General features: G+C 41.1%; 1 protein-coding gene across 1 annotated transcript in view; it reads left to right on the top strand.

The window, feature by feature from the left end:
* HIT1 (Membrane trafficking VPS53 family protein) overlaps positions 1-26,971 on the top strand; it is a 219,665-nt gene that overhangs the window by 68,812 nt on the left and 123,882 nt on the right. The window contains exon 7 of the mRNA XM_087692356.1: positions 17,093-17,163. Within this exon, the coding sequence (XP_087548482.1) occupies positions 17,093-17,163 (71 nt within the window). The remainder of the gene's footprint in view (positions 1-17,092; positions 17,164-26,971) is intronic.

Below are 26,971 nucleotides of genomic sequence, written 5' to 3'. Positions count from 1 at the left end.
TGTTTAAAGACATTTAAACGACCAAAGAAATGATGCCAAAAATGACCAGTGAACCTGACATCCGTATCAGACACAATGGACGTAGGTAGACCATGCAACCTAAACACATGATCAATAAACAAATCTGTGACTTGTGCAGCTTCCACACTTTCGCGAGTGGCTATAAAATGAGCCATTTTATTGAAGCGATCCACTATCACTAGGATAGTGTCTTTTTGTCTCTAGGTTCTAGGTAAGCCGACAATGAAATCCATGGAAATACTTTTCCAATTAGATTATGGAATTTGTAATGGCATTAGCAGACTTGGTGGCTTCACCCTTTCTGCTTTATTAACTTGACATTGAAAGCATTGTTGGACATATTGGCAAACATCCTTGGGTAACTTTAGCCACCAAAATGTCCTTCTAACAAGCTGTATGGTCTTATCAATACCAGGATGTCCTGCACAATGCACATCATAGTTATCAAACAAAACTTTCTTTCGTAGTTCCCGTACACTAGGAACACAGATCTTGCCTTTTCGTTTAAGAAAACCATTCTCAATTGAAGGGTTCTTAAATGAGCTTGCCTTATCAGAAATAACAGTAGGTAATGAAACAGAAGTATCTGGTCCATCCCTAATCAAAGAGTCTCGTTCTATGGCAGCCTGATAAATTTTTGCCATATAAGAGTCCTCTAACTCTGCTTCCTTTATTTCTTGAAGCAATGAGCTTTCTAAAATTGTAAAGCTCATTTGATACATAATACGAGATAATGCATCAGCAACAACATTATCCTTACTCTTCTTGTATAGAATTTCCATATGAAATTCTTGTATCATTTCAGCCCATTGAGCTTAGCGCCCTCGAAGATCTGGTTGACTACAAAAATACTTAAGGGTATGGTGATCTGTATAAACTTTAAAATCTGCACCATATAAATAGTGTCACCAAACTTTGAGTCAATGAACAATAGCATAAAGCTCTTGTTCATGAACTGGTCAATTCTGTTGGCTTGGGGAAAGCTTATTACTTTCAAAAGCTATAGGCCTGCCTTCTTGGCTAAGGACTGCACCTATTGCGATGCTACTTGCATTTGTTTCTAAAACAAATGGTTTCTCAGGATCAACTATCTTGAGAACAGGGGCAATAGAAACTGCTTGTTTCATAGCCTCAAAACTTTCTTGTTGCACTGATGTCCACACATAGGGCACCATAGCTTACAACAAATTTGTCATAGGAGCATCTATATACGAGTATGCGTATATAAATCTCCTATAGAATCCTGACAATCCCAAAAAGGAACGAAAAATTGTTTCATTTTGGGGCGTCGGCCAGCTAAGTATCACAACAGCCTTCTTGGGGTCCATCTTGATCCCATCGGCAGATACATGACCTAAATACTCTCTCTCTGCTAAACATAGAATCCTCTTGTCTGGGTTAGCATAGAGTTTTGCTTCTTGCAAAGCTTCATAGACTATCACCAAATGTGACTCATGTTCATGGATACTCTTACTATACACAAGCACATCTTCAGTAAAATCTACAACGAACTTGCCTATGTATGGTCTTAGTAAATCATTCATTAACATCATAAAAGTAGCAGGAGCATTTGTTAAACCGAAAGACATAATCAAATACTCATATTGCCCAAATCTTGTTCTAAAAGCAATTTTAAAAATATCTTCATCTCTTTCTCTAATCTAGTGATAATCACTTTTTAAATCAATCTTACTAAAGATAGAAGCACCACCTAGAGCATCCAAGAGATCATCAATACAAGGCATAGGATATCTATGCTTGACAGTTATTTTATTTAAAGCCCTGTAGTCTACACACATTCGAAAAGAACCATCTTTCTTTTTTACAAGTAAAACAGGGACTGCAAAGAATGAAAAGCTAGGTCCAAGCAATCCTTTGCCCGAGTACTCATCCACCGCCTTATGGACTTCATTTTCCTCTTGTAGACCCATCTTGAACGGTGGTCTAGCAATTGGATTAGCTCCTAGGACGAGCTCAATCCCATGCTCCACATTCCTATAAGCAGGTAAACCAAGAGGTAGTTTATATTTAAATACATCAGAAAATTGGGCTCTTATTTTACTTGATAAGGCCGAAGGGATACTTGTGGAACTTCCACCTTTATCCGTGTCATCCTTTGACACACATTTAGAAATATTTAAAATATAACAAAAGTAAAGAGACTTACAGTCAATCTTGAGCGCCTTGGTAAGGCCAAAGGGATACTTGTGGAACTTCCACCTTTATCCGTGTCATCCTTTGACACACATTTAGAAATATTTAAAATATAACAAAAGTAAAGAGACTTACAGTCAATCTTGAGCGCCTTGATTATCGAGAGAATCTTCGCTTCTTGGAGATTTGGTTCTCCGCGAATCAATAGTCGTTGGCCCTCGTGCTCAAATTGATAAATATGAGAAGAGAAGTCAATGATAGGTCTTTTCTTTGCGTGCCACTGCTTGCTCAACACTAGGTCGAATCTTGCAAGCTGTGTAATTTCAAAATCCAATCCGTCGTCATAGGACTGGATCTATACAGGGAGGTCAACAACTTGTTGATCCCATGTCTTTGTACCCATCCCGTCAGCTAGCTCTACCGAATAACTATAATTGAAGGGGTAGTCTTGAGCTTCAGCTTCTTGACGAGATAAGAGCTAATAACATTATGTGAAGAGCCCGTATCAAATAAAATACACATAGGGCATCCTGCCACTATGCCTTTCATTATAATGAGCTCAATGTCAGCAAACTGGTACCCCTTTTGTGCCTTAGGCAATAAGATTGTATTGGGCACAGTTGGTACTTTCTTTGTTAGTGTGACGGCTAGGATCCGTTCGTGATAACCAGAGTCATGTGGAGGTGACTCATCTAGGTTATCTCTCGCCTTATCCACATCGTGCATTGGATTAAGCACCATTTGAGCACTGACTCTTGCCTTCTTGGGATAAGCCTTAAATTTATACTGCCCCAGGCATCCGTAATAGAGTCCTTCTCTCATTGCTTTCTCCCTTTGCTATGGAGTGAGCATGGATTTATTGTAGGCTCTCTTAGCCATAGCAGATACCTTCCTCTTGGTACCTGACACCGTCTTGATCATATGCACCTCTCTAGTGTCCTTCGCACAAGGAGCACTAGATGCAACTGCAGGAGTAAAGACAGGACGTGCACCTCTAGTCCAAGGAAATCTTTGGGCCTTCCCATAAGGATCAATGCAAGCTCCACTGCCTCATTCAAGGTTTTACATCTCTTCTTCTTGACAAGTGGCCTTAAGGTTTCTTTTAAGCCCATGACAAATTTATGCACTTGCAGAAAGTCAGGAATATGTTCAGGGACCTTTAACAGAATCTCTCTATACTTGTCCGCATATGCTTGGATAGATTAGCTCTTTTGAGCTATGAAGAACCATGCATCTAGAGCCCTTGTCCGCTCATGTGGAGGGACAAAATTATTATAAAAAAATGTCTTAAATGCAATCCAAGTAGACGGCTTTGCATGATCCTGCTCAATTTTCCACCACCAACGGTGAGTGGCATCAAGGAGATTATATGTAGCTTGCTGTATTTTTAAAGCATCCTCATGAATATGGTGTAACTTAAAACACTGCTTCCATTTAGAGAGCCATTGTTCCACCGCATCTGCAATCCTTTGGGCCGCCGTGCCATTGAACTTAGGCGGCTTAAGGTCTTTAAGCTGCCACTTAGCTTCTGGCAACGGAGGAACGACTACGGAGGAGTCATGTACAACTTGTGTGTCAGGCATACATGGATCATGTAAACTCTCATCTAAAGGTCTCTTGCCTTTATCCAAAGCATTTCGAGTTAAAATTTGCATTTGTCCAAGCAAAACTTGCATAGTGCCTTTCAAACTAGAAAGATGATTATGCACATCACTAGATGAAGAGGGCAACTCATCATCATGCATAAGAGGTTCTTCCTCTACATCAATGTCGTTCAAAGGCATATCTTCACTGCCTGATATGATTTATTAATTGTTTTTTTTTGGGATTAATAATTCAAAACAACAAAAGCAAGGAAAATGTAAATACGACGTACTTTCAAAAAACTGCTATGTTTCCGCACAAGTACTATCCACAAGAAGCATACATGTCAAAAGCAAGCCTCTTTGTACATTTTGAACAAAAGTACAAAGCTGAATAAGTCACCAAATCCTCTTTGAAACCATGCATAAACATCCAAATGCACAGAATCCACACTCTCGAGCATACATAGATGCACTCAAAGTAATGAATTTTAAGCCCCAAAAGGTAGAGATAATGCGTACTTGGCACCACGAAAGCAATTCGAAATGTCCTCGCCAGTTCTCGCTAGTCAAAGCAGAGGTCAGATATGCTGAAATTTGATACTCATCGATGCAAGAAAACCACAGGAACTAACAACACTTGAATCAGAGTCCGTTGGAGCCCAAAAATCCCAAAATTTGTCCACCTCCAGAGGTCACTTTGGCGCGAAATTTCGGAAGTACTCCCAAGCTCAATTGATGATGATAATACTTCAGAAGCTTATCTTCAAATCATTCTCGAAGCTCGTGAAATCGGTTTGCAATTTGGATGTCGTGCCAAGAAGCTATAGATCTCAAAAAATGTGCTCAGAAAGAGGAGAAATCACCCCTTTTTTTACAAGGGGATGGAGGGCTCACAAGCTTGGTAAAAAGGGGATTCTATCCCACATGCTTTGTACCACAAGGAATTTACCAAGGATAAAAGGTGAAAGGGAGAGATGGTCATTCTCTTAAGTAAAAGAGAGAGATCTCTCTTGTCTGATGTAGTGTGCCTTGGCCTTGGTGGTGCTATTGGCTGCTGCTGGCTCATGTGATTGGCTCTCTAGGCTCTCTGCAGGTGGGTGCCGCCACCTGCAGAGAAAGAGGCTTTTCACGCTGCGCTGTCTTTTGTGGTGTGTTGTAGAGATGCCTTCACGCTGCCTACTCCTGTGCGCTCTCGTGACTGCAACACAATCTCACCTGTGTGGCCGTAACGAAAAAACCCCAAATCTCTTTTTTTTTTTTGAAACCTGCGAGCTCTGATACCAAATGTGAGAGAGAGAAGAAAAATTATTGTGTGTTTTACTCATCTCCTAACCAAATATACCCTCTTCCCACCTTCTAATTGGGTCTCTAGGGTCTGTTTTCATGGTGCACCCGACCGGTGTTTCCAAATAGACAAGTCCTGCCCAATTTAGCAAGAAATCTGAGGGTATCCCTTGAGCTTCGGACCTTGATACTTCTTGCCCTTGTTCGGGACACAGTAATTAATGGCTATCTTGGGCTACTTGCCCGGTCGAAGATTATTATGTTTGACATATCCGAGGGCATTTGATCCAAGTAACTCGCAAAGCTCTTATTAGAGCATGAAATAGCCAAACATTACAGTGAATGATAATCAATGTTAAGATTCAAAGTTTCAATCTCAGCTCAAAAGCAATCTAGAAGCATAACCAAGCATGTAAGTTCAATGGTATATTCTAGGGTAGCATCCAAAGTGCTTGGGAAGCATCAACAAGTAGTAGGCATATGCTTTCATTGCATAGTACTTTGAAATGGCATTTCGGGGCTGTTGAAATAAATTGGCCGTCTCAGACGCGAAACAGAAAAGGTAGACCTGTGTTTCGGCGTATTGCTGTATGTAATAGAGAGTGAATAGTGCGTTATCCAGGGAGAAAATGCGGTGCCAGGTTCAAATAGCGATGGTCTCAACTCTTGACTCTCCTCAGTCTTGCAGGCTACACTAAGCACTGTAGCAGGGCTCCTTGCATGGTGCAAGTGTCCATGCAAGACTTTGAGACAAGTAATTGTGGAGGTAACTAGGGAACTCACATGCTTATCTATTCGGTGTGCTATCCCTTTCAATGTGGTCACTATATATCAATGAAAGAAGACGATTAGGACAGTGAGCCAAATAGGGTGCAAGTGGGAAGGCCCATCCGCAGATGCATTATGTACACAGGAGCTTCGAAAGGCGAAAGCATCGATAGAGGCTCAATTGGAGCCTTTGAAGGAGACACGAGTGAAAAATGGATGCACAATATTATGCGATGGATGGTCAGATATGCACCGAAGGAATGTTTACAATGTTTTGGTGTCTTGATGCAAAGGCACCATGCTCATTAAGGTCATTGATACCTTTGCGTTAGGTCTTACCATCACAGGAGCTTTCAATTTGGAGCATATGCGATAGGTCATTATGGACGTAGAAGTCCAAAATGTAGTGCAGGTGGTGACAGATAATGAAAGCAATTGTGTGTCTATGAAACATATGCTTAAGGAGGAGTTTCCTAGCATAGTATGAACATCATGTGCATCCCATTGATTTGACTTGCTTATTGAAGATGCTGGAAAAATATATTGGATGGATAACATTTTTAAGACGTCGACAAGCATGTTAAGATTTGTGAAGAAGACACCATCCATCACAAGCATGTTTCGAGCCAATAGTACTCTTGAGCTATTGAAGCCCACTATCACTAGATTTGCTTAAATGTTTATTATATTGGAGAGTTTGATAGGGGTCGTCGTGATACGGGTTGTCTAAATTTGATATGGACCATTGTGTGCCAAGAATGGCTCATATGGAGTGAGAGAGAGTCTCCAAAGGCTCTTGCTTTTAGGTGTAATATTTTAAATGAGAGTTGGTGGGTTGAGGTTGAGGCATTGGTGAAAAGTCTCACTTTTGTTTACATTGTATTGCGTATCACTGATATGGAGGGAGTACTTTGGGTCCTTCTATATGAGTATATGGATAAAATTGGTGAGGCCTTGCTTTGCAATAGCTTTTTTTCCTAAGACAAGTAAGTTTTTGTTTAACTTTTACACATATAATTATTTAGTATTAACGACTCCTCAATGATTAATGATTAATCATTATTTTAACTTTTAAGTTTTTAACTTATTTTATCTATGATCCATCATTCTTCACTCTGAAGGGTTGATGAGATTCGTGCAGTATGAAATGGACGATGAAATTGGTTCCATAAACCAATCCATGCTGTCACACATATCTTACATCCCCTTGGAGTAGTACAATAGTGATGAGGAGTTAGAGGAGGGCTTCATGGAATACATGAGAGGCGCCTCATGGGGGATGATACAGATATGATGAGGAGAGTAGAGGATGATTTGTTGCTATTCGGCAATCATTTTTTTCATTTTGGCCGAGGCTTTAAGAGACACAGCTTCAGCTTGTCTCTTGGTGGAAGAAATACGACAATTGTGCTTCTATTTTGGTATGCGATTGGTGACTTTTATATTTTGAATCTTCATTATCTAATACATTATACAACCTAGGTAACATGTTCTATAATCTATTGCCCACTTAAATGTTGATTTTGCAGTTTGCATATTAGCAAATTACCAATTACTTAAACTCAATCTTTTAAATTTGAATAGAAATGCATTGCCATTCGGGTCCTCTCGCAAGATTGTAGTTCAAGGCTGCTGAGAGGAACGGGGGCACATGGGTCCTCTTCTACATTAAAAAAAAAACAAGCTCACAACTGCCCAGCTGGAGCGTTTAGTGTTTTGCCATTGCAATCTCTAGTTTCTTGAGAGGACCGCTTTGTCCCCTGAGCCTTTATACCCAAACCCACGACAATGTCATTAGTGGTATATTGTGCCATTGATGCCTTGACGTGGTCGAGTGTATGATGAAAGAAATGTTCCTAGCATATATGACAAGAGTATGTAGGTAGAGAAGTCACTATCGTAGGAGGAGATAGAGTATGAGGATGGCTTGAAACATGGAGACAGACAACCATGGGCAATCTAGACAAAGAGTCTAAGTATAATAATACTTCAAGAATGAAGTAGACTCCTCTTTATGTGGGAACCTATACATAGACCTTTGAGTGTATACTGGTCTATGCTAAGAGCTTATCATGGAGCCATAGGACTAGTTGTATTTATGTCCACTTGTCGAATTTGTTAACTATTCACTTTTATCAATATTTTATTGCTTGGAAGTTGGATTGCAAATTGTGATATGTATAAACATTGAACATGTTGAATCTTCTATCATATGATATATCTTTATCTTGTTCACCTTTATAGGTGAATGTTGACAAGATTGATATAGAGAAGGTACGTGACATCTGGCAAATACCACAGGTGGAGTGGGATATCTACTCTATGCTCTATGAGGAGCTTTCAGCACCGGTGTGTGTGACTTGTGTACAGAGAATGGTTAGAACGAGGGCCACAGGTGGTTGTGCATCACAGGTAGAGTCAGAGCCAAAGTTTGAGGCTGAGGTTGAGGCTGCTTCATCAACTTCTCGATTAGGGTTCTTGGAGTTGGACAAGATGGTATATAGATCCTTAGAGTCCGGATGAGTCATGACTTGTGATGTACAGGAGTCAGTTTAGCATTGTAGAGTCCAGACTACAGTTGGCAGTTGTTCATTAATGTTGATACATTACTTAGTAGTTACTAAAGTCTAGAGACTAGTACTCAATACTCAGTGCTCATTGGACTTTGGAGTTTTGACACATTATTCACATGACATAGTTACATTTATTATTGTATCTTGATTTAATTTATTATGCATTTTGATTCTTGTTCCATTGTTCTTGATTTCAGTCTCCATTGTTCTTGATGTCAGTCTTCACTGCTCTTTAGATCATAGATGATTCATGAGTCATGAATTATAATTCATTTTGTTGTCTTAAGTTTTGAAAATTGAGTCTTAATTGTGTTAAGCTGTCTTAAGTTTCAACCATTGAGTCTTGACTCCTCAATCTTCACTCATGAGTTGTGACATGTGTAATGAATCATGATTTCAATCATATGACATGAAGACTCAAAGTTTTGTATGAAATTTGGGTACATGTTGTTGTAGGCATTGATATATTTACATACCCATATAATACTGTATTTATTTCCAAAATTTGGCCAAAACTCCAAAACTCCAGTTTTTTCCGTTTCCGTTTCCCCCCTTTCCGAAACTCCCTCATTCTATGTTTCATTGGTAAAAAAAGCTTCAGCCCTGGTTATTATAGCAGTAAAAAACCTTTGTAAAACTGAGCAAAAGAGTGCTCAAATCAGTTCCATAGCATTCCAATACATTGGCATAACATCCTTAGATGATTTAACATCAAATAGACACCTTGTTGGGAAGCATATGTGACCTCTAGACAATGAGTGAAGGGCTATCCAGAACTGTAACATAGCGAACTGTTATAAACTGTGAGCTAATGGTCAAACCCAAGAGCTCCAATTGATGCCCAAACTCATGCCAAAGGTGTCGGGTACAATGCCAGTCATTGCCCAAGGCTAGGAGCAATGCCAAGAGTTGGAGATGAGGTAGCATGAAGCACACTTGAGCAAGAAGGGGGGCAGCCCAGTCAGCACAAATTGCACCTGCTGTCCTGGGCTTATTGTTGGCTAAGGGGGAGCTCAATGAAGCTGTGAGACATGCCTTTATGAGTTGGGAAGTAAATGAGCAACAATATATAGTGCTTCAAGCCGAGCCATGGCTGCCATTAAAACTGTGAGCTGAAGGTATTCTCCACAAGTTGAAGCAATGACGGGTCGGGATTGAGCTCTTGGGGAAGATGGTTGTGAAACTAGTTGAAGGGAGTGAGGCCTGAAGTGGAGGCATGGAGTGAAAGCAAGAGCTATGGTGGAAGGAGCAAGAGCAAGAGAGAGCGAGAGACACAAGATGTGGGAACTCCAGTAGTCACAACGTGTGACGGGCCTTCCCTTTATTCAAATGTCACTATAAGAATAAAGAATGAAGTGACAATGATTGACGTTTGCCACCTACAGTGTACAGGTGTCCCAGTATGTGGGTATTGCTAGTGTAACTAATATATGGGCAATGTATTGGTGTGCGGCTATTGCTAGTGTAACTAATACACGGGCAACTAGGCATAGGTGCCTTTACCCCCAACAGTGTATACATATAGTGAAGAAATATCATAGGTTGGAAAAGTGCATCCAATACCAAGAGTAGTATATGCAAGATGTTGCCAAAGGTGAGACTAATGTGTCAAAAAAGCCATCTCTTTGTGAGCAATTCATGGAATTGTGCATGAATGATGCATGACCTCTTGGCGCACTTGGATCTGCTCTCGGTCTCATGTTGAATATTGGCTTGTTTAATAATGATGTAAACATGCAAACATCATTTCCAAGTCGACCATAGATCTTGCTGCTCACAAAACTGCTTCAATGCATGTATGTTGGGTGTGCAAAGCACACAAAATAGTCCATCTGAGAGAGAGAGAGAGAGAGAGAGAGAGAGAGAGAGAGAGAGCAGCTGGAAGTCACAATTGATTGATTGAATAATGGAAAGAATAAAAGTACAAAACCTAGGTACAAAAGTACCATCACCTTAGAGGGAGGTTGCATGGGTAAAAAACCCCTCCCAGCTTGAAGGTATGCCCATGTGCTAGAGGTTGGTCACGCCAGAAGGACTAGAAGGGACATGTGCCATGTGTACCTAGAGTGAAAGACATCAATGATACAAGAAGTAGCATATCAATCCCAAACAAGAATCAGGCCTAAATTAATGTGGATGGCTCCAAAGTTTTTTGTTGAAAGAGCCATCATGAAAAGATGCGTGACATTGCCATGTGTATTAGTCTAGATAATGCTAGGAGATGATTGTATGCACATGTCTATACATGATTGTCTCTCTATGGGAGGATATATATGTGTTCATGTGAGAGAGAGAGAGAGAGAGAGAGAGAGAGAGAGAGAGAGGGGGGGGGGGGGGTTTGCCGGGGTGAACAAAATGAGAGTAATCAATCAATATTGGTTTTTAAAAGGACTATGAACTAAATTTATGTGTGTGTATATGTGTGCGTGTGTGTATATATTGTGCGAGCGTGTGTGTGTGTGTGTGGAGAGTGGGGTGAACAAACTGAGAGTAATCAATCAAGATCAGTTTTTTAAAGGACTATGCAATAAAGATATGGATTTAATGATGCCAATATCTGTCAATTGATGCGGTAGCCATACATACTCTACAGCACCTCTGTAAAGGCTGTCTTGTTCTCAACCTCACAACTGGATGTAGCAGTTGTGGGCTGCTTCTTACTGAACCGAGAGATGCATGAAGTACCATAAGATGGTTGCCACTATGAGACACCCTGGTGCCATTACATCTTGCCACTGTCCATGGAAGTATGCATGACAAGTTCCCTGTAAAAGAGGCTTAAATCTTGAGTGCCTATTGGTTGCCACTATGAGATACTCTGTTATCATAACATCTTGCCATTGTCCATGAAAGCATGCATAACAAGTGTCTGTAAAAGAGGCCTAAATCCTGAGTGCCTCTTAGATAATGATAGGCATGCTTGGCTGCTTACCAACATTATGTATTTGGTTTATGCATGACTGTACTCAGCTGACTAATAGCATATTGTATGCTAGGATGAGTGCAGAATAAATCAGGTGTCCAACTGCTTACTGTTGTAGGGTGGTATCAAAAGGTTCCTTGTCATTCTTTGAGGAAACAGAAGCTGGGCTCCAAAGGTGTTGATATCGTCTTACAATCCTCAAATTGAAAATGGTGAAAAAGCTGTCCAAATATTTGGATTTACTCATCATGATGGTCCACTTAACATGAACAAAATGTACACCAAGATACTAATGCAATAATCCCACATCAGGCATGACAAAATATTTCTGCAAATCAGTTTTAAGACCAACAATCTGCTGAGTAGAAGTGCCAGTCGACAGCATATCATTAATGTATAAAATCAAAGGAGCAAATCTGCCTGATATTTCTGGACATAAAGTGTAGGCTTTGTGTGGCTGTTCTGAAAGCCAATGCAAAGCAGATAAACATGTATCTTTTCATACTATTGACAGGGTGATTGCTGAGATCATAGAGAGCCTTACACATATGGCACACAGTTTCAGAAAAAAGCCCGGAGGTTGACCGATATAAACCTCCTTAGTCAAGTTACCATAAGAAATGTATTTTAATGTCAAACTGATGTGCCTTCCAATGCACGTCCGCAGCAGTAGCTAGGACATGTGTGAATGGTTGTTATGCAAGATGTGCGGGTACTAGGTGCCATTGTGTCTTCTATACTGCATGTGTGCAGACTGCATGCCATCTTTTGTTTCCTTCCTTGTTGTTAGACATATATAGCATTTTCTTTCTAGGGTTTGGAGTTCAATGTCATTGCAAAAAACTGCATGGTTTGTTGGTAGATAACCCTAGGTTGATACACTACAGCCATAACATTCTTCGTATTGTTTGTATTAGAAGCTTATTATTGTCCTAGGTGGCTTCTTATATACAAGTTTCAAATCATTGTCTATGCGTGATGGTGTAGGGCACACTTTTGTGCTCAGGGGTTCAACAAGTTTCATTTTCTGAAGATTGATGCTGATCAAATGCATCAGTGCAAGCCCAAAACTAGGGTGAAAATTGCACCTACTAATTAACAAAGAAAGCTTCAGTTAGAAAAAAAAGGGGAGGATGGAGCATGCTGTTGACACCTACTGATCTAATGCTTGCTGATGTGAAACTTGACAATTGTGATGCCTAAGATCTGGCATTGCTGATGTGATGCTGATTGCTGTGCAGGTGGTGCCTGATTTGATTTGATGACTCGGTTGATTGCCACAGTTACTGCCACCACCCTGCCACGCCTACTGCCCTACTTGCTCATTTTCCCGCTTGTCCAAGCAGTGCAGCCTTGGCGGGGGACTGTTGTTACTAAAGGCGAAATTATCTGGTGGTTGGGATATCCCATTGGTGTGGATGTAGCTCCTCAGGCCTTGCTTGATTGGATGTCCTCTTGAGTTCATGAAATGTTTATGTATTGGAAATCTCAGGGCTGGCCTCTTCATGTTTGGCTGAAAGTGGCACAATCCATTATGATCAATATGGTGTCATATTAGGAAGTCTCTCTTGGAAACGGTGCAGCCCATTCACTTTATGTTGTGGAAAAAGAAAGAGAATTGTTTGGGTTAGGTGTAGATATCTTGGCAACATGTTACTACTCCAAAATGGTTGGGTGGAGTTGCTTTGTTGGATGTCAAGATCCATATGATAGGTTTGAGACTGGCTCTTTTGTAGGCTCTGTGTGTAGAGTCATCCTTGGACTGATATGTTTTGTTGAGGAGATTGGTGTGTCCCATGGTCGAAATGGTTATTCAGGTATCTTGGTGGCATGCATTGAATTCGATGCAGCCTCACTAAAATTTCATAGTCTTTTCTCCTTACTCATTTGATTGGCTCCTGGGAGGAGATTCTCCGCTTTATAGTTTGGCATCCTCTTGATCTCCAAAAGGAGGCTAATTCATTATAGGTGGAAGTGCTGGCCACTTCAAGCTACTATATTGGCTTGACAAAGTCTCACAACAAGATAAATTTAATCAGATGGCTAGATTGAGGTTGTAGATAGCATGTGATGCTGTCATTCTTAGGCAGTTGTGCCTTTGTTCTTTTTGTTGAATATGTGAGTACTTCCAGGTACCTAGAGGCTACAACCAGATTTGGTTGAACTTACAAGTGTTGCTTCAACGGCATACTTTTTAAGATGGTAAAGGATAAGAGATGGGGCATTGACAAAGCCAACAAAGTATAGCATGTTTAGGATAGCATAGGGAAGTAGTGGGATAGATTTCTTCAACTATGGAAATCCAAGATTCCTTATCAAGGGAAAGTTTTTGTATGGAGGTTGCTTATTGGGGGTCTTCCCATTGGGGATATGGTGTGTGCTCACAAGATCTCCCATGGCTGTTGTATCTTTTGCACTACATGGGAGGAGACCCTGATTCACTCTTTATCTCGTACCTTGTTGCGAGACAACTTTAGAGCTTTATTTCCTATGCGTGGACCTTGGTCGCCTAGCAAAACGGACGCGTTACATCCTTGGACATCTAGATGGGAGCTAGGAGCATTGGTCACGTAGTGACTTAGTGCGAATGCACGAAGAGCACTTTGGGGTTTGGGCAGCCGAGTCCTATTTATAGGGCTCAAGGCCCCTGTTGTGTACATTTATTGTGTGATCACCACTCTTGGACTTTGGCCTATTGGTTGACACATTCGTACATCGAGATGGTGTGGGCTAGTGGTATGGGATGCCAACCCTTGGAATGTGGTCGTGACCTGGAGTGTTGGTAGCTCTTAGGCTCGGGGTTGATCCTATTTGGCTCTATGGCTCGGAGGTGAGTCTGATGTCTAGTACCTTTTATTTGTGGATCTGGTTTGCGTCGTATCTTGTGTGCAAGTTGGATCCTAGGGGATGTCTCAGGATGGCCATCCATTCTTGGGTCATGGACAAGTTGTCTTCTTTGACCGCTTTGTATCCAGATCATCCTTGCCTCTTCCTTTTTATTAGAGAGACTACTTTTTGGCACATTTAGAATTTTGGCGCACCTGTAATGCCTTTTTTTTTTGGTTTGGCCTTGGGTATCCATGGTCATGTGGCTTGTGTTTGAGGATTACTAATGTCAGATTGTTTCCATGGCTTCCATGGACTTGGTGATTGCTGAAATGGCTGCTCCATGGCTACATATTGTTTGTGTCATTCCTTCTCCCCCCCACTTGGCCCCGCCAAAAAAAAAAAGGGGATATTTGTGTTGTGTCTTGGTAGCCTTTTGGCTTCACTCACTCGTCTAATTTAAGCTTCGTCATATGAGAGAGAGAGAGAGAGAGAGAGAGAGAGAGAGAGAGAGAGGAGGGGGAGGGAGTGAGGACAGAGGTTGTGTTGGGATGGTGCCAAGCTTCTGACGCTGCTGCCTAGGGTTTGGCTTGTGCGTCTGCCTGTCCTGCATCAGCAGATGCTGCCTGATGACTCGCCTTGGAGTTTTGTGCCTATAGCCATTTGTCATCCCTTCATTTGCTGGGAGTTGCTGTGGATTGACCTGTCTGTCAAGGGAGCTGCCCTGCCCCACTGTTCACAGCATTGTTCTCCTGTCTGTGCAGGGAGCTTCCTTGCCTCACTTCTCGCAGCATTTTCTCCTGTCTGTGCATGGAGCTGCCCTGCAGGCTGCCTTACTGCTCACTGCCCTTCTATCCCCTATGCAGGTTGCCCTGCCTGTGGCTGGGTGCCGACACTCCTGCATAGCCCCTTCCTTTTTGGCTGTCCCAAACTGTTCATGACAGCAATCTTGCGAGCCTCCTTTGCCTGCTATGTGTTGGGTCAAGGCAGCCTATGGGCAATGAAGGGAGAATGATTTGATGGACTTGCCCTTTCATGGAGGGCCTAGATCAGGCTGATATGGATCGCTTGCTTGAAGCTGCGAGTCTAGATATGAAGGTGGAAGAAGATGCAGCCGAAGAAGAAGACATGGTAACTTGCAGTGAGGAGATTGCATCACCCCCTATTGATGTTCTGCCATCTATCAAATGCAGCAAGCATCTTCATGATGAGTTCACCATTTCTCTTGAAGTCCTTGACATGGGTGATCCTTTGCCTTGCTCGTATGCTCAAGCGGCTTCCTTTTCATAGGATTTGCTAGAACTGAATTGGGAGCAGCTACTTGTGTTCGCGAACTCCATCTTGGAAGAATATGTGGAGCATAATCATCTAGCAATCCTTGCCTGTGTGGAGGAGGAGGTTCTGGATATAGAAGTGCCGACTCACGAGGTTCTTCACTCCTTTTCGGCCTTTCATGAGCGAGGTGCCATTCTCTTCTTTTATGGGTCAGATTCCAGTGCTGGCCAAGATCCACCATTGGCCGACCTCTATTCTTCAGATTGATAGCATGGAGGAGATCTTTGCTGGTCCGCATGGGTTTTATGAGGTTGTTCTTCTTTCAGTTATGACTCACAATCTCCTTCTCCAAAAGCAGCCCCTTTCCTTTGAGGAGGAGTTGTCGCATATTGTCTCGTGGTGTCCATTGCTAGAATTCCAATCTTTACTAAAGCAACCTTGTTTGGTATGGCTCGAAGTGGAAAATTGCTGGACTTTTTATTGGGTCCTTCTCAAGGATGCAATGGCTGCCAAAGGCCATGTTTTGGTACCTCCCAGCTTGAAGGCATGCAACAAAAACAGATTGCGCATGTTGTGGGATATTGCTAGGAAACGACCTAGCTGGTCGTGCCTCAATTGTACGGGCATGCGGCCTCTTTGGTTTTAGCTCAAGTGGGATACTTTTTTTTGACCATTGTTTCTCATATGGCGAATTGGATCATTTTATGGGCGAATGTCCAGATCACAAGAGTGCCTTGGTAGATCAGCCTATGGATAGGGACCAAAACGTTCCTTCTCACTTTGTTGAGCAACAAATTGCTCAACCTAGTCAATCCAAAGGCAAGCGACCCGCTCCTTCTTCAGACTTGGAAAACCAGGGGTGGACGGAAGCTTGACGCAATAAAGGAAAGGCCAAGGAGACTTTTGTCCTACCCAAGCTTGCGGCCCCTTCTTCTTCATAGGACCCCCTCCACACTTATTCCCGTCGTAGAGATAAATCCTTGGATACGCCTACAGCTCGAGCCCCCATTGTTACCAAGGAATTGCCACCCCCCAAAGAGCAACAACCACATCAACAACCATCCCGATCAACACTGCGGGCGTGTGACCCTCCAACTTAGTTGGCTTTTGACGCTGCCAGTAGAGTCATCACCCCATGGGATTGAAGGTATCTAGGTTCTTCCTCCCACCTAGCTCATAGGCCTTCTTCTTCACAGCTTGAACATCAACGATGCAATCCCTTAACGGTGTTGGGGGACTTCTTTGAAGATGGTGTATTGGAGACATTGGCAACTAAAGCCTAGGTCCATGCAGCTAAATCCCACTCTTGATCCTTTGTGTCTCTCTAGTCCTAAGACGCCTTTTGTATTCTTGTCTTGTTGCACATCTTGAATCCATTGTACTTGGTTGATACATGATTGCCTAGAGCCAACTTGCACTTTGTAATCTAGATATACTATACTTTTTTTGTGATTAATATAAAATTACTCATTACGGAGAGAGAGAGAGAGAGAGAAAGAGAGAGAGAGAGAGAGAGAGAGGTGTGTGCTTGGAAGGAGGTTTTCTCAAAAGATTTTATCTTGTTGAGCTAGGTGTTAAGATTGGTAAGCTGATTTATTGTTAGTCTCAAATGTAGGGTGATTAGTCTTGTTTGATTTTCTCTAGCAAGGAAAATTGTTGATTGAATTATTTCCTTTTTGCAGTATCAGCAGTTGATCAACTTCAGACTATGGCAGCCAAGCGTCAATACAAAGAAGCTTCTGGACAACTAGAGGTTGTACCTTGATGCTTTATCTTTAAATGAATTCCTTAACAATGAGTGGTTGCATTTGAACACTACTTTTGTGATGTTTTCAAGATCTTGTAATTGAAAGTCTCTTTCTTCATGATCATAACCTTTTCATAAGCCGGTTTAGAAGGTCTTATATTACTTAGTTGATTGAATTTTGGTTTTACTTACTTTGCCACATTTGACATCTTTTCCTTTCTTTTTTCTGCATCTCTCCTTGCTTTGAGGGGAGGGGGACTGGAAACGGGAGATGAAATTATGTGGTGCTGGAGTGTATCTAACTACAAAGCTAGTTTAATTCCTCTCAAACCATTCGAAGAAAAAAAGTGACAACCTCAGATTGAAGTAGTTGTGCATCCTAGATAATAATTGGTCTGTAGAAGATTTGGACTCACCTTGCCCATGCTTATGCTATTGCTGTGGTCAGCAGTTTTAGCATTTAGTCCTTTAAAAATCCCTTGATTTTCCTAGATATTCCTTACATGAGTAACAATAGGTGATGCTTGTGTTTTAGCCATAGACCCAAATCAGTTGTAGTTGATGAGGCCATTCCACTATATAGCAATAAAAAGCTTTTCATCCATGGTTCTTTTATTTTTGATTGAGGCTGTTTCAGGGGTTTTTTTTGGATGTAAGAAATTTTTTTAAAATATGTAAATTTGAATTACATGCATAGTTTAATAAATTAGGATTGTGTTATTGGAAAAGAATTCAGATTGCAATTGAGCAAGCACCTAATTTTCTTAACTTACAAAGGAAGGCAAAACATAAGAGTGCAAGGCTCAAGAACACGTTATTGAGCCAATTTAGTTGAATCATTTCTTGGAAACATGGAATCCTAGTTGTTAGCTACGAAAGGTTTAATATGATGCAATTTATAAAATGATACCCTAAGATTTTATCAGGTATGGTATGATAAAACTGCATTAAAAAAATATAGCTTGATTATTTTGGACAACAAATGATAGACCTACATAACTAGATTGTCTAACCATAGGGCTTCCTTGCAAGCCTCAGTGATTGCAATGTACCTAGCCTTGGTAGTAGATAGGGCTATGCATTTTTGCACCTTGGATATCCAAGAGATAACACCTTCATCATAGGTAAAGGCATAGCCAGAGGTGGAGTTTCTACTGTTTGCATATCCTATATAATCTGAGCCAGTGTAACCCACGACTCATGTATCCTAGCTGCTGTAGCAAATGCACATATATGCTGCTCCCTTAAGGTATCTCATGATACCCTTTACGGTGTCCCAATGTCACGTACTAGGTGTAGCCATATAATGTGCCACAACTCCTACTATAAATGCTATGTCAGGATGAGTGGCATGAAGGCAGGGCTTTATATATGGGATTACCCTAAACTTAGCCAAAAGAAAATGTAGAAAAGAAATAAGAAAAGAAAGCCACTAATGATGGCTTTCAAACAATTCAAAATAAAGGGAAGAAATCACAAAACTCTAACCAGAATAATGGAAAAAAGAAGAATAGAAATTACTTCTCTCCCCTTAAGGAAGTCCATGATGTTACATCAAACCCTAAACTTGTTGAAGGGGACATAAAGGAGGTAGGATCAAAATCGAATACAAAGTGGCACTATCACCGTCAAAAGGGGTTGAGGTTGGTTTGCTACATAGAATGTTGTCTTAATCAAGACCATAATGCCTTAATAGAGCCTCCATTGAATGAGTAGCTTAAGACAGCATTAGAGGATTTGAAGATGGAGTTGTTTGAGCCATTCTGACCATTGTGAATTGGCACGTGATGTATAGTGCAATCAAGAACAAACCAATCGATGATAGCCTTAGGTAACTCTTTAGAAGAGCATTGGCTTTGATACTATGTGTAGATATGGAATGATATATTTTGATACCATGTGGGGATATGCTAGGGTTTGCAAAAGAAAACATTGAGTGTATGACCGGGACTGAAGTGAATAAATGAATGCATAAATGAAGAAAAGAGTGTACAAGATGCTTAAGGGCAGAGTTGTCCAACAGCTAGTGGCTCTCATGGGAGTGGGTTGAGGGAGGTGTTGATGTGTGACCTTGACTGAAGATGGATCCCGAGTGCTATAACCACCAATTGAAGAGGCTGAAAGTGGAAGGACAGCAGGCTGGAAACCAAAACATAGCAGTCTTTAGGGTTGGAACCGGTAAACATAGCAATGTAACTGCCTGAAGATGATGGTAGCTGATTACTAGAGGCTATAGGAAGTTAGGTGACATCAAAGGAAAGCGAAGACGATGCTGACTGGGCTTGCACTGCCGTAAATGCAAGTTGTATGATGCTTAGGAAGAGACCGGACAGCAAGGCGGCAACAATGGACAGTGCACCATGTGTTGGTGATGACATGGCAGTAGTTGTGATGGGCCGGACAGCCACTGGAGGGAGAGCTAATGGCTGGAACCTGCAAGACAAGGGATGGGATGAATGGTGGGTAGCTTGTCTATTATAGATGCGGAAGGATTCTAATTAGTTTGTAATGTTTTTTTTTGCTCAACAGCTCATGCTGGCCATGGAGTTCCATCTGCATTAAAGGTTGGTTTATCATTTGTGAGCTCCTCCACCCAACAAGAACCACCCTTCATAGTATCAATCCATATTCGAATGATTGTAGTAGAGGATGATGGCACAAAAGTCTGACCTGAAGTAGGAGTAGACTAAATTCAATTTCCAGATTACATCACGTTTTTCCATATTTGAACCTGTTTTTTAGGTGCTTGCTAAAAATCTAAAACTACCTCTTACTTTCCTTTGCCTTGAATGTTAGAAATAGGAACCTATGATTCTAGCATTGTTTTTTCAGATTTTATTTGTTTGAGGGAGACTTCTTGACCATTGATTACCCACTTTGTTTAATGATCACCTTTATTAATTGGAAGAATAGCATTTGGAGGAGGAGGATTTAACATCGAAGACACGCGTCCAAATTTTAGACATGTGAAACAAACACCAACAAGACTTCCCCTTTGAGTTTAAAATACTTGGTCTCCATATCTCTAACATTGTCAACCTCGATTAAAATAAGTGGAATCTTTTTCTTATTTGTATCCCAAATATTACAAAAGTGATTCTTATTTCCAATAGGACAAGGCGAACATAAACCTTTCCTGAACATCCAAAATAGTGATTGCGAGGATTTATGCAAGATTGATGCAGTCTCTATTCTCTCATGGTATTCCTCCATTACACATTATTTATCCACAAGCAACTTGGTGGACAATTTTCGTAAGTTTGAAAAGAGGAAGATTAAGCAGCAAGCACTTTGCTTTTCTTTAATAGAGGGTGCCATGTACAGAAGAGGTGTAGATGAAGTGTATTGCCAATGTGCGGCACTTGAGGAACTGCCATTCATTCTAGAGGAATGCCACAACTTAGCATGTGGTGGTCACTTTGCTAGATGGCTTACTACCCAGAGGGCTTTGCATAGTGGAGTCATATTTTCTAGAGACATGATAATACTTGACAAATGCTCTTGCATGTATTTAGGAAGGAAACTTCACCACCTCTACCCAAATAGGACACTGGTGTCTAATCAAGGATTGATAGTGAAGAACATGCAGCAATTTTGTTCTGTACAAAAGAAATTGCTTATGTTCATTGTTCGAAATCAAAATATCATAAAAACCACAAGTAGTTTGAACCCATTGAGCTACATCTTATGCTGATGGCATCTTGCTTGGAAAAAAGGAACGATATCTCTTTTTGGATATTAACCCTTTATTGCATTGGCAAAACTGCAACAGGTCCACCGGCCTTTATCATGCCACCTTATTGGCTGGCCTACTCCACTAATGGTGATTGCAGCTACTATTGGCACATTAGACTCCATGCATTCCTTGTAAGTATAATTTTGGTCATTCAATTGGCTCATCAAATACAATGTCATTTTGGTTCGTGCTTCTATATGCACTCTATATCTTTCCTATCCACGTGGCCTACTTCTAGCCCTTCCATGATCTTGACTCAAGCTTGTAATGTTGATAATCAACTAGTGGCAAGTGCTGGACTAACCCTCACTACATTGATGGCTAGCTTCTTGCTATTTTCATACGAAGTTGTACATTTGAATTGCTTCTCAATGGTTAGTCCATGGATGACTATTGATGGTATGGCTGTTGTTAAATCATTTGCAGGCACAGCAGATGAAGCACTAATTACAACAAGTATGAAGTTCACATAAAGGGAAATACAACTATTACCAATTAATCTTGGACATTCAACATCTGGTTGGCCCCAAAATTGGGGCCCCTTGCGGTATGTCTTTAATTGGTATTGCTAAAGGTTGAAGTACACTGAGATCTAGCTTGATCTCTTTCAATCTTTAATACATCTTGCTGTCCGTAGCAATCACCAAGCCTTGAAACCAATTTGCCTCTTGTTTTGCTTGGTGATTGGCCTTCAATTTTTCTCCTTGGATGACAAATTTTGCCCTAAACTTGCATTGTTGATCTTTTGAAATTCTCTAAAATCCCCAAATTTCAGGTGCTGAATTTCAAATACTGGGTCTTGAATTCTAAGGAGTCTTCCTAGGGTGGTTGGTAAACCCTAATTTCAGCTGTACATTAGGGTTTAGAACTAGAAATTCTTCAATTGTACCCTCGTGGTATCACCAAAATTGGCTGAAGGTCAGTGCTGCCCTTGTTGTTGTGAATGACTGATTGATTGCAACCCACCATCAAGAGGACCCACACATGCAGTCACTTGCCCTTGTGGTCCCCAAAATTGTTGTCGCATGCTTGTAGACAGGCTATAGGGGCTATCATCTCCCTCCTGTGGCCTCTTGATTAGTTGGCAACAACTCTCTAATTGTCTCCAATGGTTGAGCTGATCACCAATGGCTAGAAAATTGCAGCAAGAGCTTCCTTTCTTCCTCTTCCAACCTCCACTATGTTGCAATGCGACTCCACTAGTCTTTAATAGACTTTCTCTCACTTGCATGGGCAAGTTTTGCCAAGTGGCAACCTTCTAATTGCAGTTTTCAGCCCAATTAAAATAATATTTTAAAAATAATTTAATTATTTATTTTACCTTAGAAAAATAATTTTATCAACAAACAATTAAATGGAATAGGTTAATTTTTCATCCAAACATTCGTAAGCATTTATTAATCCTCAAATTGACATTAATTAACTAATTAGTGACTAGTTCGTGATGTCACTAGTGACATTAATAGTTAACTAAATCTATTAGGCCAAAATTTGTCACCAGCTATGATCTTGTACCTAATGAATACAACTTATTACAACTTTTACCTTTGACACCCATTGATATCTTGGGGTCCTTTTCTTGTCATTAAGAAATAACTAACTTGCACATCATTTGATTAATTGAAACTAGCCTTCCTTCTTGAAGAGGGTGGTAATAACTTGATTTCACAATAATTACATTAAGTAATTAAATCACATAAACTCAAATGCATACTTATACTACTTTAATCTTGGACAATGGATAGCTTGTTAGGCCCAGAACTGGTGTCCCTTGCGGTATTTCTTTATCTTTACTTGCAAATGGATGGACTACAACTAAGATTGACTAATCTCCTCTACTAATGCAAGTGCTTCTTGGTGTCATAAATGACTAGCAAGCCGAGAGAGAGAGAGAGAGAGAGAGAGAGAAGGTTTTTACGAAAAAAAAAAAGAAAGAGAAGGTTGAAAGAGAGAGAAGGCTGCCTAGTCTCTAATGTCACTATTGACATTAGTGACTAATAAATTTGTCGAGGCCTAAATTTGACACTCCATACTATCTATTACGTGTCAGGCATAAGGTATTATTACTTTTGCCTTTGGCACCAATGATATCTCGGGGTTCTAGGTTCCACTTGGTGAAATAATTAACTTCCACCTTGCATGTGCAAGTTATCTTTACACGTTTGGTTAACTTTTAATCAAACGTTAAGCAAAGGATCAAAATTTCACATTCTTGTAATAGACCTTCCCCTTGAAATCCTTGCAATCATCGCTCCATTGCAGTGCAGTGTGTCAAAAGCATGTGTTGCCACTACAGGAAATACATGGTAGCATCATAGTCAAACAACTTGTGTGCCTATTGCTTAGCCATGTTCATGTGATTTGCATGTTTAAAATTCTAGTTACTTAAAACTAGTTATTACGATCTACACACATAAATTATAATGATTGCCACAACCAGAAGGGATGCATCCACATTGCAAGACCCAACTCTATTTTGATCACCAAGGCATTGCAATGCATAAGCCGAGCATAAACAATACCTCATAGCAATGATGCACCACATGATAGTCATGTGAAACATATATCAGCTGCCACAAACCACATGGAACTTATGCAAATGTACTTCTGTTGCATCACTGCAAATGTACATTGCACATCATCCATGTATCCTATACATGCCTTGCAAATGTACATCACGTTCAAATGTGCATTCCATGTAATCCATACATGTCAGTAGCCTTGCAAATGTATAGTTTCAGAGCCTAGGTGTACACTAAATAGTGATCCCAATGGGAGGAATACTGTATGCATATGATATCTTGGATACAAACCAAGTACAACCGAGATCCACTTTATGACCGATGTGTTCATCACGAGGGGAGTGGAGATGCAGCCTTGCCCTCGAGTATAAAGCAACACTTTGGACCTTCTATGCGCTATTGAGTGTGAAAGAGTCTGATCCAAATTTGGCTCTAACTGACATATCTGTGAGAGTGTTGAATGGAAGAGAATCATGAACTTAGAGAGAAACAGAGAGAGAGAGGCAACAAGAGATGAAGAAAAGAAATCTACACTAACTGAAAAAGAATGTTGAATACAAAGGAAAGGACCGGTCAGTCCATGCACATAGCTCGAGGCATCATTGTGGACACTTGATTAGGGTGAATAATGATGACAACATCATTGAGGGTGATGGAGACGGTGACAATGATGGACATGGAGAGTATGCAGCCTACTATCCATGCTGGAGAAGAAGAAGACTGTAGTCACTTGTCACAGCACCTATGAGGCAAAAGAATGATGGGACTTGTCTACGGGAAGCCAATCTCCACCAACATCCAGTAGAGCGAAACTATCTCTAGAGCTGTGGAACAAAGAGCATGGTACTTGGCCTCTATAGAAGAAAGTGCACTAGAGTAGGCTACTTCTTATTGCTCCATGAGATAGCTCTTAATCCGAGGGAGAAAGCAGAACTTGTAGTGGATTATCTTGAATCCACATCACGTGCCCAATTAGAGTCGCTCCATCCAAAAAGAGTGGCTTCCTCTTCGTACATGATCTCGTAGGATCAAGTTCCTTGTAAATAGCGTAGAACGCACAAAGGGACTCTTTAGTGAGCCTAAATGTTAGTCTTCATAAAAGAAGATAACAATGCCACCATAAAAGAAATGTCTGGCTGAGTGTGAATAAGCTATATCAATGAGCCAACAAGGCACATGTATTGGGTAGCATCTGGGAAAGGATCACCATTTGCTAGAAGCTTGGACTCTGGGTCTATGGGGCAAGAAATAGGTTGATACTCCGCCATGCCAAACTTCAAAAGTAACTCAGAGATGTACCTATATTGGGAAATGAAGATGCCTTGCGCCATTTGATAAATCTCCAAACCAAGCAAGAACTATAGGATCCCTAGATCTATCATGTCAAACTCTTGTTGCAATATCTCTGGAGTCAGATCTACCATATTCTTTCCTTGCATAAGAAAACTTGGAGGCTGTGAGACATAAATCTCCTCTTCAAAGACACCATTCAGAAAGATAGACTTAACGTCCATTCGGAAAACAGGCCAATGGTGATGAATAGCAAGAGCCAAGATAGCTCGAATAGTAGACATCGGAGCTGTAGATGCAAAGGTCTTTGAGTAATCCAATCCTACTCGTTGGGCAAATCACTTGCCGTGCTTGATACTTGTCCAAGGATCCATTTGCAAGATACTTAGTCTTATAGATCCACTTCACACCAATCACCTTTTGCTTCTTGGGATATGGAATCAACTTCCACTTTTGGTCCTAGTCAATAGAATGAAGCTGAGCTTGCATAGTACTACACCAAACCTCTTGTGTAAGAGCCTCAACAACTGTAGTAGGCGCATGGTTTTGAAGAATTTGTGACATAAGGATATAGTTCACATAGAGTGAATTATCTTGTTGGGCCTAAATCCTAGCTGATTTACATGGACCAAGAGATATCTTAGGGAAATGAGTAATCCTTGACTCTTGCACAAGCCCCTGATACCACCTAGGAATGGTGATAGGCACACCTTGCAACGAAGGAGACCGAGTAGCCTTCGGTACTTGTAATGCATCTGCTTGTGAAAGGGACTCTTCCTCACTAAGGGAAGGCAAATCCCCCTCATTTGATGAAGAAGGCTCCCCCTCTAAGGGCTCAATGCCCTGCAAAGAAACTTGAGGAGATGGAGAAGGGTTAGTAATAGTTGATGATGAGGTGGGAGGAGTTGTTAAGGGTCGAAACTGTCACGGACATGCCATGATCAAGTGTACGGATTAATTCTTGCTCATACCATATGAATCCACACTCCATGCGAACGTATCCTTAACAAGACATCCTCAAGCTAACCATGCGAGCCAACCCCTGCCATGTCATCATATAACCTTCTAGAAGATATGCCATGTTATCACCTGCATTATTGATGATGCTATCATGGAACATTCTAAAAGATCTTTAGCCACCCTCCAATACCTATAAAAGCAGGGGCTCACCATAGAGGTCCTCAGTCTTCCCAATGCCAATCTTGGGAACTCAAGGAGTCGAGACCTCCAAGTAAGTAACTTCCAGTTCCAATTCTAATTCTTGTCTAGTCATGGTATCTACTCTAGTCTTGTCTTCCATTATACTCCTGTTGTCTTTTCACCTTGTAATCTGGTAGTACGAGATCTTGTCTAGTACTGTATTGGATCTTGTCCATCTCTGTCGAGGGAGATCTTGTAATTCTGATATCTTGTATCCATACCTACGGTCCCAGGTTGTGGAATTCTTCATATCCTCTCGAGTAGTGTTGTCTATACCTACGGTCTCCGGTTGTGGGATTTTCGGTATCTTGTTAAGTTATCATTGTACCTTGTGCCCCTACGTGGGATTATCTTGTAATCAGAATTCTTGTAACAAATCTTGCATCTAGTCTAGTCTCTCGAGCAGGGTCTAGTGCTCTCGTAACAAATGGCTCCAACTACCCGTTGTGGAGTTTCATGCTCCAGAAACTCCGTGTTACGAAGGACTCCTGGGACTATGTTACAAGTGACTTGCAGCGACCACGAGGTCTCGTATCTCAGACACCTCAACGTCACGCTTGAAGACAGGTTGCTGGTGGTGGTGGTGCTCCTCCTTCTCCCCCTCCTAGGTAGGATCAAAGTAAATGGGATTGAAGCATTTCTTGGGCACTTTCTTTGATAGCATTGTTAATAAAAAGAGCCGTCATTCCGCATATTCGGTCTTGCAAGATCTCGAAATGAGCATGGGGCATACTTCAACAGATGTTTGTTGTGCACAATGAGGCCAAGATTTCCTATCTTTGTAGAGAGGTAGCAAATGTAAAAATGGATGAGGGTGATAGGATGATGGATCACCTTACTCATGTACAGGATTTGCATGAGCAATTGCTCAATGTTGATGAGATTATTCAGGATGTTGAATTGGTGAATATCACATTGAACTCTCTTCTAGAGTCATATCTTGGTTACCATGTCTCTTCGATATTGCCATTGTGAGAGAGGGGGGCGGGGGAGGCGGGTGTGGGGGTAGCAGCCCCTTACTTTTGTGGAGTTAGAAGGTTTGTTATTGCAAGAGGAACAGACTAGG

Source organism: Lygodium microphyllum, chromosome 14 (genome assembly GCF_053477565.2).
Source record: "Lygodium microphyllum isolate KBCC chromosome 14, Lygodium_microphyllum_v1.1.10, whole genome shotgun sequence".
Lineage (NCBI taxonomy): Eukaryota > Viridiplantae > Streptophyta > Polypodiopsida > Schizaeales > Lygodiaceae > Lygodium > Lygodium microphyllum.
This window is presented reverse-complemented; position numbering and strand designations above follow the sequence as displayed.